We start from the raw sequence: 18,453 nt of genomic DNA on the forward strand, positions 1-18,453 counted from the left end.
ACAATCATTAGGGTATTTTTTGTACTTCTTCTTTATGCCCTGGAAGCCCATGGGGCTCATCCCCAGGCTTACCGTAAACAAAAAATGAAACGTTAAGATCATTATGGGTTGAATGAAATATCATTTGTTTTTTTTCTTTGGTAGATAATTATTAATTTCTGCACCATAACTTGCATGTTTTGCTTTTGTTTTGGAGTAATATTACCCCAAAGGTGTTTTTCTTTTTAAAACGGCCGAAAGACAAAAAGATTTCCTGTGATTGGTCATTTTGCTTCGTTTCAAGATTTTGATTAGAAAGTTGTTTTTCTTTTCATTTTTCTTTTGATTTTTCACCTCAAACGCCAACCGCTGCTGGATCAGTTATTTCAGCCAAAAATCATTCAAAAAATCTTCTGCTATGAATTTCTCGACTGAGTTAGTTGATTCAACTCCCACCTTCTGGGTATGTGTTTTGATCTTGAGTTTTCTTGAATTTAAGTTCTCTCTAATAGATTTTGGATGAGTCACATAATTTAAAATTTCAATCAAAATACAGAGATGTTTACAATTTTCCGCAAAAAATTTCAAAGAAGTACCAATTTTTTGTCCCTTTTTGTGTTAAAAATGAATTTTTTGACGTTTTTGACAATTGCTGACTTGTTTTTTTTTTTCAAATTGAAAATGTGATAACCAATCAATTATGTAATAATCAATCAATCAAATTACCAGTTTAACTTAAATTTTTTACTTAAGTTCTTAAGGTCAAGTTTATTAAATTTCGTTACCAGTTCTCCGTGATCACTGGTTGACGTTGCATTCTATCTCATACTTAACTGATTCTTTTCACTGAATCAAGTCGATGTTAATTTCATAGTTATTATAATGTAATTAGTTTGAATAACGTTAAATTACGTAATATAAAATTGCTCCATGTTGACGTCGATGCCTTTTTTTTTTCAATTCAAGAATTTTAATGAAAAATTTCAATTAACCTTACAAACACGCAATTTTCAAGAAACTCAAAAACATCAATTGTGCCACCACTCACTGGCATAAATTATGAAGCCAGTTTTTTGCTTCCATGTCTTCTTTGTGTTATTATAGGATGACTTCGTGCGTCCGTTGGACGAAGTGGAGACTACTCGAGGGATGGTGATGCGGGTGGTGTGGATCACGTGGGTGTGCATCTCTCTTCTCTTCGGAGTGCCCGGAAATCTACTCGGCAAGTATCAGCGACAAAACTTATAATTACACAATAGTTATATTTATGTTTATGTTTCACAAGTTATCGGCGAGTTTCTCATTAATTTGGTAAGTTGAAGATGTTCACAAAGTTCTGCATGCTTAAAAGTTTGTCTCCGGATTCCACAGACATAAACTCATATTTAAATTGTGCGCCTCATAAATACGCAAAACGGGTTGACAGAAACTTCCTATCAAACAATTTTCACACTTGAGATTTTCATAATTTGATATTCGCTTTGAAATTTTGGGTTTTCTCATGCAAGATAACCCTAAGTTTAAACGGCAACAATCAAAAATTTTTACTGCATATAATGATTTACCAAGTAAATTAGGGTTATCATTTTCACAAAGAGAGAGTAACGCACAAAAATTTAACATATTGTATAAGGCTAAAAACCTTTTACCTAAAATAAATCAGTGATGAAATTAGAGGCTTAGCTTGTTCGAGTTTTTACTGACTTTCGATGAAAATATGGAATATTTGTGCTTGGGATGTTTTTTTTGTTCAGTCAAATTTCGATGTTTTAAAGGAGATATTTGACTAGAAACTTTTGTACCATCTCAGAGATGTTGCGTCAAAGGCTGAAATAAAAAAATCACAGTGATTAATTTCTGTAGAGGTATGAGGGTTTGAAAATGGCTAATTTGGGAAATTTGGTACAAAAAATGCGCGATATGTTGCGTTTATGAACTATTCCAAATTGAATAAAGGCAACTCAATTTGCCTCAAAATTGACATTCGAGAGGGAAGATTGAATGGTTTTTTGGTTGAAATAAATTTTTTTTGGATTAATTTTTCAAGGAAATAATTTTTTCTAATTCGGCTTAAAATGTAGTACGAATATTCTTTTTTCGTCCTCAGAAACAAGCAGTTTTGCTACAGATTTAGGCTTATCCCAACAATCAAAAAACAAACATAACTAATTGTGGCTACAAAAAAGAACACTTAATTGTATTTTTTGGATAATTTGCACTCGTTCTAGATTACCTAATTGAAGATCATTAAATAAACGTATGACAAAAAAATGAGCAATATTTCATCTAAAAAATATAAAACATTTTTTTGATGATCAGAAAGCTTCAAAGCCATCGAACGGACTAAAAACTTGCTGTTAAAATCTTTAAAACCTTGCATTGTTTTCCAGCTATTTGAAATTTTTGAAATTTAAAGACAAGCGTTTTTTTTGCGTTTTTTCTAAGACAAGCGAGGGCTTGGCTTAGAATTATACCGATGCTCCAATTCTTCCGCTTCGCTCAAAATTAGAGCTATCGGTTGCATGGTCACATAGCTAAAAATCAATTTCAAGCACGGTTCCGATAAGATCACTATGGAGAGCACTATTTAAGATTGCTATTTTCTTAGTTTATATCATATTTTTGAAAAAAACGATAGCAAATTTTAAACAAAGATAGCCGGTTACTGTTCAAGTAGCACAGATTGTTCCGACTAGTCTTTAAAAAACTACTATCAAAAGTTTTTTTTTTAATTTAGTGAAGTTTTTCTGTGTGAGGTGATGGAAAAAGTCTGATGTAAAACTATATTTTAAGCAAATTTGACATTCATAGTAATATAGGCAATTGCACATAAATTTTTTTTGAAAATTGACTTGAAAAACAAAAAAAAATTTAAAAAATTTAAAAAACTCTTTTTTTTAAATTATTTTGCAGATTATAGTTTTTAAATTTTTTGGTTCGAAACTCCCAAAACGCATTTTATTTGCTTAAAGTTAATTTTATAGGGCTCAAATTTTGCCTAATTAAGCGGTTGTCTGCCTGATCGCTTGCTTTGTTTGCTCAAAATTAGACGAAAAAGCAAAAATTTCCAACCGGTTTGTCTCGACACTAGAAAAAAATTTTGAGAAGTTTTTAAAGTGGTTCAAATAACGACTGACCGGACTTTAATATGATATGTTCTCATTTCATCATTATTTGTTTTTGCGCGGAAAAAAAAAGAAGAAAAAAAACAGACTCGAATACAAAGTTTTTCCTCACTTTCAATGGTCGGAACAAAAACGTTTGAAACAATACTAGAGGCCAATTATGAACGAACGTAAGCAAGGATTGCGGGTGACTGATCTGTGCAAGTAGCTTAGAATGTTTCGACCACAGTCTTAAAAAAAACAAAAAAAATCTCAAATTGGTGTCATTTTATTCTGCATGTTGTGATAAACAGATCTGAGCAAAAAAAATAGAATGTAGGCATATCTGAGAATCAGAGTGAAATAGGTCAATTGGAAAACCGTTTTAAAGAAAATTGACTAGAAAATGAAAAATGATTTTAAAAGCTTATTTCAAATATTGAGCTAACAAACTCCAAAAATTACCTATATTCACGTTAAACTAAGTTTTCGCAGCTTAATTTCAGCTAAAAAAAGCTATTTTAGCCTACACAGTCATCTTATTATCTCGAAATTAGACCAAAAATCAAAAATTTCAAACCGGTGCTTTTCATTAATGTGAAAATAACTTTCATAATTTTAAATTGACGTTCGAATCTCGGCTGAAAGGGCTTTAATATCATATATCACTCGACCGAATCAAATCATTATTTTTTAAACCTGATTTTTCGTAGAAAACAAAAAAGAATAAACTAAAGCACACCCGAATACAAAGTTCCCCCCCCCCCCCCCATTTTCCATGGCCGGAACAAAAACATTGCATGTTTCAGTGATTGCTTCGATTGCGTTTATGAAACACATGCGACAGCTGCACCACCTGTTCCTCGCCAATCTAGGAATATTTCAAACACAAGACTTGACTCAAATAAGCCAAGAAGGTTTCTAAATAAACCGTCTTTCTTTAATAATTTGACAGGATACAACCAGGGCGGATCTAGGATTTTTTCTAAGGGGGATTTTCAAAAAGTTTGGATATATCTGTCAACTTCTTTTTTTGATCGACCAAATTGATTTTCTGAGCCCTCCCAAATCATCATAAAAATCGTTATCCGACCAAATTGTTTGCGCGGCAGAGGAATTTAGGAATAAACTAGCAAAAAGTTTTTGTAAACTTTTGGAAGGCTATGACCAAAATTGAGTATTTTTTGGCGCGCGCTGCCCTCGAAAAGTTTTTGGGTACCCTAGCTGATCAAGGGAGGTTATCTTGCAAAATGTTGCAAGAATCTTGCAAATTCTTTTAAAGATAGTACAAGATGACCTCATTTAAAAATAACCTTAATTCAAGCAAGATCTTATTATGAATTGCATAAACTATAACGACTACCTGAAACTATTTACATGACGAAAAATTCAAAATGAGCATAAATTTGAACAATTTAGAAATTTGCTTAGCCTAAAAATTTTGTCCGAACTTAAACTCAGAATTCGTTGTGACCATAGTCAAATTGGATCTTCATAGTTTTTTCTGGCGCTCAGAAGAAGGTTTTCATAGTTGTTTATCTTGCAAGATCTTGTAAGATAACCTCAGTCTTGCAAGATTTCAAGATAACCTCCGTCTTGCAAAGCTTGCAACATAACTCTCATTCGCAATATTCTTGTAAGATCTTGCAAGATAACCATCCTTGATCGATTAGAGTAGGCCAGCAAAAAATGGATGTCCTAAACAAATAACAAAGGAAGGATTCCCCGATAAAGCATTCAATTAAAGATATATCAGAAAATCTCACAGGGCGAGGACTTCTGAAGGAAGCACTTAAGGAATACAGAAATCAACTGAGAGACTTCAAGGATCGAAGCGATAGACCAATGGAATCAAAAGTAAGACGACTCGAAAGACACCTCTTCATGCGAAAATTTGGTCATGCTACACTAGACGAAGGGGTTGAAAGGAACCCGAGTTGGGAAATAGAGTTGGAAGAAAACTGAGAATTCCATAAACTAAACCGTCAATTAACCCAGAGACTTTCCTATGAACTGAGTATATTGAACTCTTTTTAAATAAATTATCCTACTTATGTTGTATAATTTCTTTCTTTCACCGAGGGGGGTGTGTCATACCGCTACTGCAGTAGCGGTATTTGTCTATGTATGTACAACCAACCTATGGTGCTTACTTATTACTTTTATGGTATGCTCAAGGTCATAGTGAGTGATGACATTGAGACTAAGTGAGAGATTAGAGTTCGTAACACTGATCTAGCCCTCAGTAACAAAATAAAACAGAAGAAAAAGAAAACCTAAATTCAATATTCCAAATACAGTATTGAATTACAACTTGTTTTCAACCGATATCGCAACGCATATCACATGGCGCAGCCAGCAGGATTCGCAGCTCAAGATAACAGAACGGATATGGGAATTCCGGTATTTTGGGCGTCAGCGAATCTAGACCCTCCGTGGCAATTCAAAATCTGGTTCGAACAATTTCTCATGGCGGTTACGGTCAAAGAAAATGTGAACCCAGAGATTATTTTGGAAGAACCAAAAGACATATTAGAGGAACTACCACCCCGCCCAGAAACACCCAGAGACGGAGAGAATGAAGATGCGAGGAACGCTAGGATTCTTAGAGATAAGCTAGCAATAGATAGAGTAGTATTGGAGAACGAAGAGAGAAAGACAAGAGGCCCACGAGTCAGACACAATGTCTTCTACAACGAAGTACAAAAGAAATTGGTGTCCAGATTATTTTTGTCTTTGGGTACAGAGGGAAAGAAGAGATTCCTACAAAAAAACCCGCATGCTGAATTATCGAAAATGACGTTCAGGGAAATTACAAACTTGGCAGAAGTCTCGTTTCAAAAGGTAAAATGTGTAACATACGAAAGATACAAGCTATTTACGAGAATGCAAGAATCTGGAGAATCTCTGGAATCATTTCACGCAGCGTTAACTGCACAAGCAGCCCGATCAGAACTGGGAGCATTGGAAAATGAAATAGTCCGCGACCTGTTTTTTTCAAAAATGAAAAACATGACATTGCAGGACACGCTGACATTCGAGACTCTAGACCCGGAAGAGGTTCTGAAAAGGGCTATAAAATTTGAACATAGCAAGTTAACCACAACGGCGTTTTAAAAGACTAATGCTGCGGTTACAGGGGTATCAAGTAACAATTACACCTCGGGTGTGAGAATAAAACAAGAACCTGTAATGGCAGTTCGAAATTTGTCGGGGACAACCAAGACTCCAAACAGAAGGGAATCGAATAAAAGACAAAACAATATCAAGAACCAAATCACGAAAACAAAACCATGTAATAGATGTGGAAGGACGTTTGACCAGGGACAACTGAAAAATTGTCCAGCGATGGGGAAAACCTGTAAACACTGTGGTAAACCCAATCATTTCGCTAAAATGTGCAGATCCCAACAAGTAAGCGAAGTTGCGGAAGACTCGGAAGGATCGGTAGAGGAATGCGACCAGATAAGTGAAAATGTTGGGTCATGTAGTGAGTTTGAAATTATGTCGATACAAACCTATCAACCGGAAAATGAGAGAGTTTCAAAATATGTGAAAGATCGAATCAATGAAATGAGGAACAATTCAAACGAAAAAATGATACAATTTCAGAAAATAGATTTGATTCGCGATCCAACATTCAAACGAGTAAAATCACTAAAAGCCATGGTACGAATAGATAAACAAATAATTCAATTAACAGTGGACACAGGAAGTCCAGTTTCATTTCTCAACTGGGCGACAACGAAGGAAGTTATGGAAAAATCAAACAAAGTAAGATTCATTGCGTCAGATAAACTGAATTTACAAACCAAATTCGTGGACTACAACAAACAACCGATCAGCATACTGAGAGCCCTAAAGACCAATCTGAGGTCAGCGGGCTGGGAGGTAAAGGGCGCCACCTTTCTGGTATCAGAATGAAAGACCAGATGTATCATGGGACTAGACTTGCAAGGACAAGTGGGAATAGTTACTACACAAAAACCAGCGCCCAAGGAACTCACCAGGTTTGACGTGCTCATGTGCGAGCACTCAGAAGGTTGGAAAGAAAAATTTTTCACTCAATTTAAAAACTTATTTGAAAGGCAAAGTATTTCAAAAAATCACATAGTAAGTTCAAAATTTAAATATCCATTATGTCCGATTCAAGAAAATGGGAGAAGAATCCCAATTCACATACAAGATAAAGTCGAAAAGAAATCGAGAAATTGTTGACAGAAGGTCATATAACAAAACTTGATAAATGTACGAGTGATTGCTTTATCGCTCCGATTGTGATAACAGTAAAGAAAGACGATTCCATAAAATTGGCAATGGACGCGAAACCAATCAATAGACAATTGTTCAAAAATAAATACCAAATGCCGAATGTAGATGAACTCCTTGATGGGGTAAGCCAGATTGTGACTGAAAACAAAAAGGGTACGCTATATTTTTTGGTGTTAGATTTGAAATATGCGTACAGTCAATTAAAATTGGCTGCTGATACAGCTAGACAATGCAACTTCAACATTGTTGGTGGGAAAGCAACTGGAACCTACAGATTTTTCACAGGGTTAAAGGTTTAGCAGATATGCCAGCTGAATTTCAAAAGGCCATGAATAGAACCATCAACCACACTAAAAACACGTTCTGTTTTCTTTTGACATACTTAATGTGTCAAAGGGAAGCGAAATTGAACATGGAAATTTGGTAGAAACAGTATTAAAAAAATTGGACGCGGAAAATTTGGCATTGAAACTATCGAAATGCGAATTTTTCAAACAAGAAGTGAATTGGTTGGGTCATCACCTCTCAGAAGCAGGGGTTAGACCAAAAATCACTAAAACGGAAGCAGTAGTAAATTTGAACCCGCCGAAATCGCTTAAACAGCTAAGGTCATTCCTGGGAAGTATGAATCACTTAGCTAAATTTATACCTAACGCAGCAAGCCTGACTGAAAAATTAAGACCACTTCTAAAAGAAGAGAATCAAAAGAAAAAGTTAAAAAACATGAAACTCCCCGTAAAAAAGTTTGAGTGGGGGGATGAACACACGGTAGTATTTAATGCTATATAAGAAGCTGTGGCAAATATAACAAAAGTACATTATTACGATGCGACCCGAGAAACACGAGTTAAATGTGATGCTAGCCATGATGGGCTAGGGGCTACTTAAGAACAACAAAATGATGAAGGCCAGTGGGTCCCAATTTCATTCGCATCCCGATACCTAAATTCCCAACAAAAAAAATATTCAACAAATGAATTGGAGTTACTGGCAGTTGTTTGGGCAGTAGATAGATATAAACACTACCTTTTGGGAAAACCATTTACCATTGCAACTGACCATAAAGCACTTACAACAGCATTGGATGGTAACAAATCGAACAAGACCTACCAATCACGTTTAACCCGGTGAGTTGACCGTTTACTGCCATATCAGTTCAAAATAGTTCACATTCCGGGGAGGGACATGGGCATAGTTGATTATTTATCGCGTGATCCTTTCAATGATCCCTGGCCCGAGTCAGAATTAGACGAAAAGTTTGTAGTAGCGACAATAAACTCCTTTCATGAAGCGTTCGACTGGAGGAACAGTAGGCTTGAGGAAACTGGGTCGCTCAACCGGAACGAAAACGTTCTAGAATGTTCTAGAAGGAATGCAAAGAAACAGTCATCAAGTAATGGTTGCTATAGCAACCAAAACGGTCAAAAACGAACAAAGCTCGACCGGAACGAAAGAAAACAGTTTTCACGACTGCAAAAACAGCTAAACACAGCAGTTCAACATAAACAGATCACTTTTTCGTCAAATCAACCCAACAAACAGTCAGTCTCAAATAATTCAAAAAATCGTAAAACAACCAGTACCAGAAATTCGGAAAAAAAAACAGACTCAAGGATCGAGATGTCAGGAAACAGATAATACGACTGGTGGTCGGGCTCACCACAAGAATGGCGAAACGAGGAACGCGAAGAGAGTCTAATGGACCCAAAGTGGAACCGCTCACTATCCAACACAAACGAACTTTCGGAAGAGGAGGAGATCACAGAGACAGTCCAGCGTACAAGAAAAATCATTAGAGGTGGCCGGAAAAACAGAGATAGCTCCGACAGTGAAACACGACATGCATCACGGGTGAAATGGCAGCTTGAACCGGATCAACAAAGAGAAGCAGATCAAAGACTACTCTCATTCTGGCAACTAATAGGCGGAGAAGACAATATACGGGAAAATAGAGAACTCATGGCACACACCCAAGAAGTCAGGGACAGCTCGGAACATGAATCGAGTTCAGCATTGACTAAACCAATCGCATCGGCGGAACGGAAACTAAGTGAGGTGCAGGTAATAGAGATGGACCTGACGACTACAGAAGAGGCGGAGAGTGAAGAGGAAGTGTGCTCAATAGAACCGCCGAAGGGATTGGGAAAAACAAAACTGCCAAAGCAGCAACAAGAAGAGACCCTGGACAATTTAGCAAAACTGTTCGACAAAAGTCTACTAGCAGAATTGACCACCGAAGACACGTGGATGGACCGCCTCAGACGAGCGATAGAAAGAGGGGAAAAACAAGGCTTTGAATTAATGGGACCTTATACAAACCCGTTGTGGACACAGATGGCAGTTCAGGACGACTGCATCTTGGCGAATAACCGGCTAGCAGTCCCCGTACAACTAAGACAAGCTGTCCTAAAAAGAATACATCGAGGGCATCCAGGCCAAGAGGCTACGCTGGGAGCAGCGCAATACCTGTGGTGGCCACACATGAATAAGGACATTGTGAATCTGGCAGAGGAGTGCTGTAGCTGTACCAGATATGGTAGAATGTAAAATATCTTATTTCGAAAAATGCGTCAAAAAAACTGCCACTGCTCACGCAGCGGGGACAGGAAGTACAATTAGATTACGCGGGGCCCATAGAAAATCAAAAAGGAAAAAAAATCTACCTTTTAGTAGCGATAGATCGATTCTCAAAATTTCCATCAGTGAAGGTTACGAAATCTACAAGTGGGAAGTGCACAGTAAAATTCTTGAGATCATATATCGACACTCATGGAGTTCCTGAATCAATTCGTTTGGACCAATTTTCAGGTTTTAAGGGGAAAACGTTAGAAAAATTCTGTTCGGAACTCAATATCGAGCAAAAATTCTGTCCGGTGGGGGACCACAGAGGCTGTGGTTTGGTCGAACGTACAATCCAAACTATAAAAAGAAGACTGGGGATGATGATGCTCGAAGAAAATGATAAATCAATCAAATTATGTCTTAGTATTATAATGAGAGATTTACGGTGGAACAAGCAGAAAACCATTCAAGTATCCCCGTTTCAAGCACATTTTGGCAGACTACCAAAAACAGAATTTAAAATTGTGAGGGATAGGTTTTTAAATGATTCTGACTATTTAGACAAACAACACTTGGAACGCTCTGCACTGACGGCTTCTCAATTGAAACGCAGAATTGACCAGTCGAGAGAGAACCTCAAAATAGTAAGCAAGGGAGAACTCAGCAGAGATACAAGCCCACTGCACAAGCAGCAGCTAACATCGGACAGAGATAAAGAAAGGGCCAAAGCTCTAAAAGAGTTGTTGGAGGCGAACGCCCGCTGGAACAACGAGAGAAGAGATGCGGCTAAAAACGATATCAGAAAATTAGTGGACGAGATAGGACTACTCAATCCCGATCTTCGAAAGGAGATGATTTACTCTTGGGAGAAAGGATTTGTGGAGGACAAAGTGGAAAATCAATGTAAATCACCACCCAATACAATACTCAGAAAGTACCACTAAGAAAAAGCGGACAAGCATTAACCAAACAATTAAAAGGGAAAATCGCTTCTGAAACAGACTCAACAATCAAGACGTCTACTGGCTCGATTTATAGGAAATCGGATATTGCACAATCGAAAAGGGTGCTAACACAAGAAAACCAGCGAAGCACGAGTAAAAGTCCATCGGTGGGACCTACAAAAAAGTTTAAGAGGATCAGTTCCCCCGAATTACTCGAGGAGTTGGGATCAGATGAAGAACTACAAGAAGAAATGGAGATCGCAGATACGATGAATCCCATTGAGCGTTTTCAAAATAGCCAAACAATAGTGACTTCAAAAAACACAGAAGCAGGGGGAGGTCTGAACTTGGCAATCAAAAGAGCAAAACCCAATTTGGCAGGCCCAAAATCAACTATAGAGGAAAATGACACCAAGAAGTCGGAAAAGAACGGGAAAGAAAAGAAAATTCGAAACAAGCAGCAACAGGGGACAAGCCAAACTACGACGGCAGTCAACCCGGAACAGGAGCAATCGACATCAAGGCCGGAAAAAGTAGACACCAAAAATCAGTCAAGTTCTACACCGAAACCAAAACAGCGGTCGAAATTGAAATGTATTGACTCCCACACTCCCCTAGAGGACATAGTCGACACATTGCACAATCGCAATTTAGCACCGTCCGAGTGGGAGAAGTATGCAGACCAATTGTTAAAACGAGGAGTACAGCGAGTTGCAGACGAAATCCGAGGAAATCCCCAACAAATTTCGGAAAAAGATACAACTTTCGAACCACCACAAGGATTTTCGAACGAGTCGAGTACTGAAGAGTCGGGTATCAGACGAAGCTCCAGGCAAACGAAAAACAAGGAACCGAAACGCTTTGGAGACCCGATAAAGCATTCAATTAAAGAGATATCAGAAAATCTCACAGGGGGAGGACTTCTGAAGGAAGCACTTAAGGAATACAGAAATCAACTGAGAGACTTCAAGGATCGAAGCAATAGACCAATGGAATCAAAAGTAAGACGACTCGAAAGACACCTCTTCACTAGACGAAGGGGTTGAATGGAACCCGAGTTGGGAAATAGAATTGGAAGAAAACTGAGAATTCCATAAACTAAACCGTCAATTAACCCAGAGACTTTCCTATGAACTGAGTATATTGAACTCTTTTTAAATAAATTATCCTACTTATGTTGTATAATTTCTTTCTTTCACCGAGGGGGGTGTGTCATACCGCTACTGCAGTAGCGGTATTTGTCTATGTATGTACAACCAACCTATGGTGCTTACTTATTACTTTTATGGTATGCTCAAGGTCATAGTGAGTGATGACATTGAGACTAAGTGAGATATCAGAGTTCGTAACACTGATCTAGCTCTCAGTAACAAAATAAAACAAAAGAAAAAGAAAACCTAAATTCAATATTCCAAATACAGTATTGAATTACAACTTGTTTTCAACCGATATCGCAACGCATATCACTGTCAACTTATTTTTTAGATCGACCAAATTGATTTTTTGACCCCTAAGATCTTGCAAGATAACCCTCCTTGATCGATTAGAGTAGGCCAGCAAAAAATGGATGTCCTAAACAAATAACAAAAGAAGGATCCTTTGGGTGGCCAAGGTGTCAAATTATTGAGGGCGGGAGCTCCTGGATATAACTGAGTACAATTTTAATAGTTTGGTCCCTCAAGAAAAAATACAAGCTCAAAAACTTTTTAATTCAATCTGCTCACTTGCTAAATTAAGTATTCCAATTTTTCGTATCGTGATCAACTTTTAATTTTTTTTCGAAAGATTCAGAAATAGATTGATTCAGCAAGATGCAAAACTTTTCAAAAATGCGTGCGAGTTTCTTGCAATCTGTATATAAGATATGTATAATTTTCTAAACGATCTTGCAAAATTTTACTTTTTTTCCAAAAAATCTAAAGATTCTCCAAATTTTTCATCTTTTAGATTATTGCAAGTTTCTTAAAAGATCTTGCAAGATAACTCAACTTAGATTGACTTTGATAAAAGGTAGGTTATCCTGGCTTAAAAATGCGTGACCACGTATCTTTAGTGTGCATTTCCATATTTCAAAACTAGTGTTTAATCGGGAAGCCTTTAGTGTTTGAAATAAGTCAATAAACATAGCCGTGTTTGATTTGGCTGTGATGGTGATGTTCTTGTACATGTTGTATGGGGGCGTGTATGGGTCGGACTCCTTCGAAAAGAACGACGCCTTCTGCGAGTTCACAGCAATCATCTGCAGCATGAGTTGTTTTGGCAGTCTGTGGAGCATGATGTGTGTGGCTGTCAACAGGTGAGACTTTGGGACTACTTTTGAAGCGCATTATTATTAAATAAGTAGAACTAGGGCTCACACTGGGACTATTTTTGATGGGAGAAACTTCTTATCAGCCAATCAAGACTCACTTTTCAGGAGTTCGAAGGAAATGAGCTATAAAACTTGTCAATTTAACTGTTTGAAAAGCGTTCATTGGTTGAAAATTTTTGCTCATCTGATTCTTTGCGCATCAGAATAACCCCGAGTAAGAATTATTAGTAAATTGGTAAAAAACGAGTTACACTTTCGGCAAACAACTCAAGTGGCTAAATGAACGAGGAAGATATATTGTCAAGTATAACAATTCGCCCAGGTCACTTCAAATGTATCTATAAATAGCATACTTCAGTTTTATATCAAAAACATATCATATGCATTTTAGTTCAAAAGCATAGCACTTTGGCTTTTTGATTGATTTTAATCTGTCATATAGTGTCCTTCTCAAACTGTTTACCTTTCCTGTCAACAACTTATGTGATAATTGATTAAGGGAGAGTTTTTTTCTGGAGGAGTGATTTATCCCATGCCACTGAAAACAAAAACACTCCAAAATTTTAACGAATTTTATCACTTAGCTTATTCGATTTTTATTTAAGAATGTAACACGTTAAGGATCAAACGTAAAATCCCCCCCCCCCCCCCCCTTAGTGACCTACTGTAGAATGCCCTACCCAAGCATCTATTAATTCTGAAAAATCTGTAAAAAATATGCATACTAACGCGCAAATAAAATTAGTTTTTATATTTTTTATGCGGGATTGTTTTCGTATACTATTGATTGATACACAAATTAATGTTTGAATTCAATTTACTTTAACAATACGGTTAATTTTGAACGAATATAGGCAATACTCAAAGTTACCATATGAAAAACCAATATTTTCTCCGCTAAATCGATTTTGGGAGCGGATTGTACGGTTGATCTCACTTTCACTTTTTTTATATTTTAATTATTCTCTTGAAGTGCTTAACCTTCGATCTAGAACTGAAAACTTAATGAAATGAGGGTGACAGTTAAGTGTGATGGTTAAGTCCATTTTACTAAAAAAAAAATAAGGATGCCCTAAATTTTTTATGAAAAATCTATCGCCTCTAGTATATTCTCTTTTAACACTTTTTCCTTTTCCCCACGTGCAAACTTCAACGAGAAAAAAAAACTTTCACTTTGTCCGGTTGTTATGAAAACTAAAACACAGACTAACTAAGCCACATTACGAGGCCAAACTGTGCACTGGACAATTTTGTGTCTGTATGTTTTTGAATTCCAGAGACAAGTGTGTAACATGTACCAAAATGTAAATGGATTCCATTCACAAATCTTCCATGGATTCCGCACACAATTAGCTGTAACGTAAATATGTCGGCGCATTAGTTTTTTACTAATTCCGCAACGGGCGAATATAGGTAGTTGTTCCGGATTCCGCAGATGGAAGCGGATTCCGCAAATAAAAGTGGATTCCGCAAAATGAATCCGCAATTTTAGCAAAACAGTGTTTTAGCTATTTTTCCGTGGAATCCAAAACAGCAGTGAAGATCAAAGAAAATGAGCAATATTGCCGATTCCGCAACTATCCTGTTTTTGGCTTGTTGCGGAATCCGCTAACAATTCACAAAATGCACAGTTTGGCCTCGTAATACATGGAAAACACATTTGGGCTCCATTTTCAACCTTGTAAGACCCTTCGTTAAAGCATAAAATGATGCTCATGCAAGGTGGGGGATAAGAAACATGCTTCATTTTCAATTCCATTACGTCGCCAATCCGTGTTATTTGGTTTTTGCGGAATCGGTGCCAAAAAGCTTGAAATCGTGTGTCCCGGATTCCGGAACACACGCATTTTCTTTGATGTTTTTAGATTCCGTGGATTCCTAATTCAAACCAGTTTGTATGTGACCAGCTTTTGTCATGGATTCCGGGACAGCTAAAACCACCGATTTTGTGACAATCCCGGAATCCATGACAAAAACCATGGAATCCGATACCATATTAAAACGCATTAAAAAACGGTTTTACCATGGATTCCTGGGCTTTTGGCTTCTGCGTGTTCTGGAATCCGGGACTTTACCAAGGGACCGGATTCCATGACATTTTACAACAATTATCAATACACAAAATTAGAAATGTTTAGTGTTTTGCCATGGATTCCATGATTAACACAACTGTTAATGATACCATGATTAACAAAAGAAATCTTTTAGTGACTTAAGTGACTTCTTAACTTCTCAACTGTATCACTCTATACTGTATACTATATACTCTATACTGTATACTGTATAAACAGATATTTCAATTAGTTTAGTTTTCATTTGTCATTTATCATTTACAGGATTTGTCATTTACAGGATTTGTCATTTACAGGATTTGTCAATTTACAGGATTTGTCATTGATTCCATTTGTCATTTACAGGATTTCAGCATTCTAGCAAATTTTATATTAGTTTAGTTTAACTAGTTTCATTTGATGTTCAACATTTGAAGTTCAGAAAAACAGCCTGTGAGTTGAATATGAATACTACTCATGATTATTCAACACTAAAACTTGAGTCTCATAAACTATTCAACACTTAAGCTTGAGTCTCATAATAGGATAAGTTAGTAACTTGTTGTCAGAAAAAGTTTGCACGCGCGTGCGCACAACTCAGTGTCAAGATTCACACTATATCATATAGTACCTATGATAGTTACTTTAAATCACCATTGCATAAATTCAATTCATCATTGTTTTGAAAAAAGTCCTTCATCGAAAGATTCAACAAAAGTTACTCACAATTGTCAACTTGAACAATGGAATTATGGAATAAATTTTTAATTTCTGGCGCCGACTCGGACATTAACCGTCAGTTTGTTGACTGTAACATTCTGGATGCAATTGCCGAAAAGTTTATCCAAAAAAAGTACGACAAGTTATCAAAGATTCTTGAAGAGATGCTCGCAGGGACGGATAAGTGGATCGTTTCTGATGTTCTTCGTCAGATATCTGTGCGGGGACAATCAAAAAAAGCTACAATTTTAGCAGTAAGTAACTCTTCACAAATTTATCGTTTTCAGTCACCAAACATTCTTTACGTTGATTAATTCAACTTCAATTACGTTCATCTTTACGTTCAATTAAAATTCAACTTTCAATAAAATTTATATCCAATTGGGACAACACAACACTGTTTAGGCTCGCGTAATGCAACTCGTAATTCTTCGTGGTTCAAGAGAAATGCCTTGGACCAAGACTCGGAAGGAGCTAGTAAAATGTTTCTTCGGTCCAATGTTCATACCTGACGAAGTTGATCCTTATAAAGCGCTCAAAGCAACCGAAACTTCATTTTCATTTGAACAGTGCGGCACTCAATCAAACTTACCTCAAACATTGGAAGAGTCAAGACACGTTTCCAGGATAATGAAACGATCAAAATTTATGTCTATAACAGCTGACAACTCCCAACAACTATGGGGACAAGTGCTGAAACTGATACGACAAAAAAAAATTCAAATAAGCACATTTGTTAAATTGATTCGACAATCCGCATTCAGCCGTAAAAAGACGTATTCTGGGTATAGAAAGAATGACACAAATGTCTTACGAGTTTTGGCGATGGAACTATTTTCTAAAAGAGGTTCAACGAAGGATTTTGAGTTTTGCTTGGGCATCGCTTGTAAAACTGGAAACGTAGAAGAAGTGATCAACATTATCCGGAATAGACTACAACTGATTGGCCTCGGACATAATTTAGTACCCTCAATGAGAAATGTCCAACGATCAACTGCAAGCCTTGTAAATCACTTTTTGGCCTTGTGCAAACCACAGAAGTCCTTCTCTGGATTCAGAACGGACTTGGTTGCATGTATACAACTAGCTGTTTTTCTATCGTTTAAAACAAAAAACATCAACAACGTTAAAGTCGATATTTGGGGTGACGGTTGTGAAATTGGTGGCACAGAAGTTACGAGAATGGCTTTTAGACTACTTTCTGAAGATATTAGCGCCCAATCTGCTACGAGCGTCTTCTGCTTCGCAGGTACTCCTTTTTCTAAAATCATTTTAAAATCATTTCTTCGCAAGTTTTTTTCTCAACTTGAGACTAAAATGATTTTTTTTAGCTTATCGAGGAAAAGACTCAAGGTTTGCGATGGAGTTGAACTTGGGACCGAGTGTTGTCGGATGTCAAGAGTCAGGGTGGTTATTCCAGCAAACAAATCATTTGAAAAATTTGGGAGCAAAATTGACGTACAGTGGAGATACCCCGTTTCTCCATCGACTGATACTGGGCTCCGGAAACGACCTGTCTACAGATTACCCTTCTAAGATGGCACTTTATGTAGAAGACGAACGTTTTCTACCTTCCCTTTGCGACAAAATAACTGGTCGAAGAACGGATGTAAAGATTCCATTTCGCACGAATATTCCTGAAACTTCTCTAGTTTTCCTTAATGACGTGAGATGCATTTGCCCAGATGCCACGCACATGCTCACTCGATGCGTTGAAAGTGACCTGAGAAAAATGGCTCAAAAAATTATCAACGACAAAAGTCCGTTCGAAATGGAGTTTCTTCACCGCTTTGAACAGAATCTGTCAAGTCGTGATGCCAAGAGACCCGTCTTCCAATTTACAAGAACTGCGAAAAATGCGCAACAAGTTGGAACGGTTGGAGCGGTATCGTTATCTGTAAGTGGTGCCTTAACTGTTATCGCGGACAAAGAGGAGTTGAAGGTATGCTAAATTACCATTTTAATGTATCCTCATAATTTCAATTTTACAATGTTACAATTTAGGATGCCAAGTTTGGAACAATAACCGACCTATATGATGGAGTGTGGTGCGATGAAATAGTTAGCGGTACCTCAGATAAAACCGTCGCAAATTCCATTGATATCCTCAAAGTATTGCATCCAAATTTGTTCACGAAAGAGGACCCTAAAGCGAAAGGAAAACTTTCTATAACGACTCTGGATGCAAGCGAACTTTTGAGAAAAAGCTTGAACCGTTGTATTACTATCTTGAGAAGTTCTAAGGAGAGTTTTAACGTAATTGATTTCAATTTTTGGGCGGAAACCTACTATCAAACTTCTTTACTATTATTCGCAGAACACGGACTGACGCCATACAAACTCAAGCTGGTGACTATTCCGCAAATTGTTGAAGGAAACTTCGTGGTGTCCCCGTGGAACCACATTTGCGAAGGTCTAGAAAAATCTAACCATCACGCCAGCAAAGATTTTCATACAAGAACAATGCGTGGAGGCGGAAAAATGTGTAATCATGATCCACTTTTTCTTGA

General features: G+C 37.2%; 2 protein-coding genes across 2 annotated transcripts in view; both read left to right on the top strand.

Moving 5' to 3' along the window:
* The first annotated feature begins 338 nt into the window (after window positions 1–338).
* LOC134841794 (uncharacterized) lies at window positions 339–5,048 on the top strand. The gene is made up of 4 exons (XM_063857831.1): window positions 339–442; window positions 1,084–1,201; window positions 3,893–4,000; window positions 4,852–5,048. Exons 1-4 carry the CDS (start codon window positions 398–400, stop codon window positions 5,046–5,048), a joined length of 468 nt encoding a protein of 155 aa, XP_063713901.1. The 5' UTR covers window positions 339–397.
* A 7,943-nt stretch (window positions 5,049–12,991) lies between these two features.
* Window positions 12,992–18,453, top strand: part of LOC134842947 (melatonin receptor type 1B-B-like) — a 38,269-nt gene continuing 32,807 nt past the window's right edge. The window contains exon 1 of the mRNA XM_063859482.1: window positions 12,992–13,157. Coding sequence (XP_063715552.1) covers window positions 13,009–13,157 — 149 coding nt within the window. The 5' untranslated portion in view covers window positions 12,992–13,008. The remainder of the gene's footprint in view (window positions 13,158–18,453) is intronic.

Source organism: Symsagittifera roscoffensis, chromosome 3, assembly GCF_963678635.1.
Source record: "Symsagittifera roscoffensis chromosome 3, txSymRosc1.1, whole genome shotgun sequence".
NCBI classification, from domain to species: domain Eukaryota; kingdom Metazoa; phylum Xenacoelomorpha; order Acoela; family Convolutidae; genus Symsagittifera; species Symsagittifera roscoffensis.

Coding starts and splice junctions, on each gene's coding strand:
- LOC134841794 (XM_063857831.1), top strand. CDS start 398: ATGAATTTCTCGACTGAGTTAGTTGATTCAACTCCCACCTTCTGG. Junction 1,202..3,892: donor AGTGCCCGGAAATCTACTCG/GCAAGTATCAGC, acceptor TGCATGTTTCAG/TGATTGCTTCGATTGCGTTT. Junction 4,001..4,851: donor GACTCAAATAAGCCAAGAAG/GTTTCTAAATAA, acceptor AAAATCTCACAG/GGCGAGGACTTCTGAAGGAA.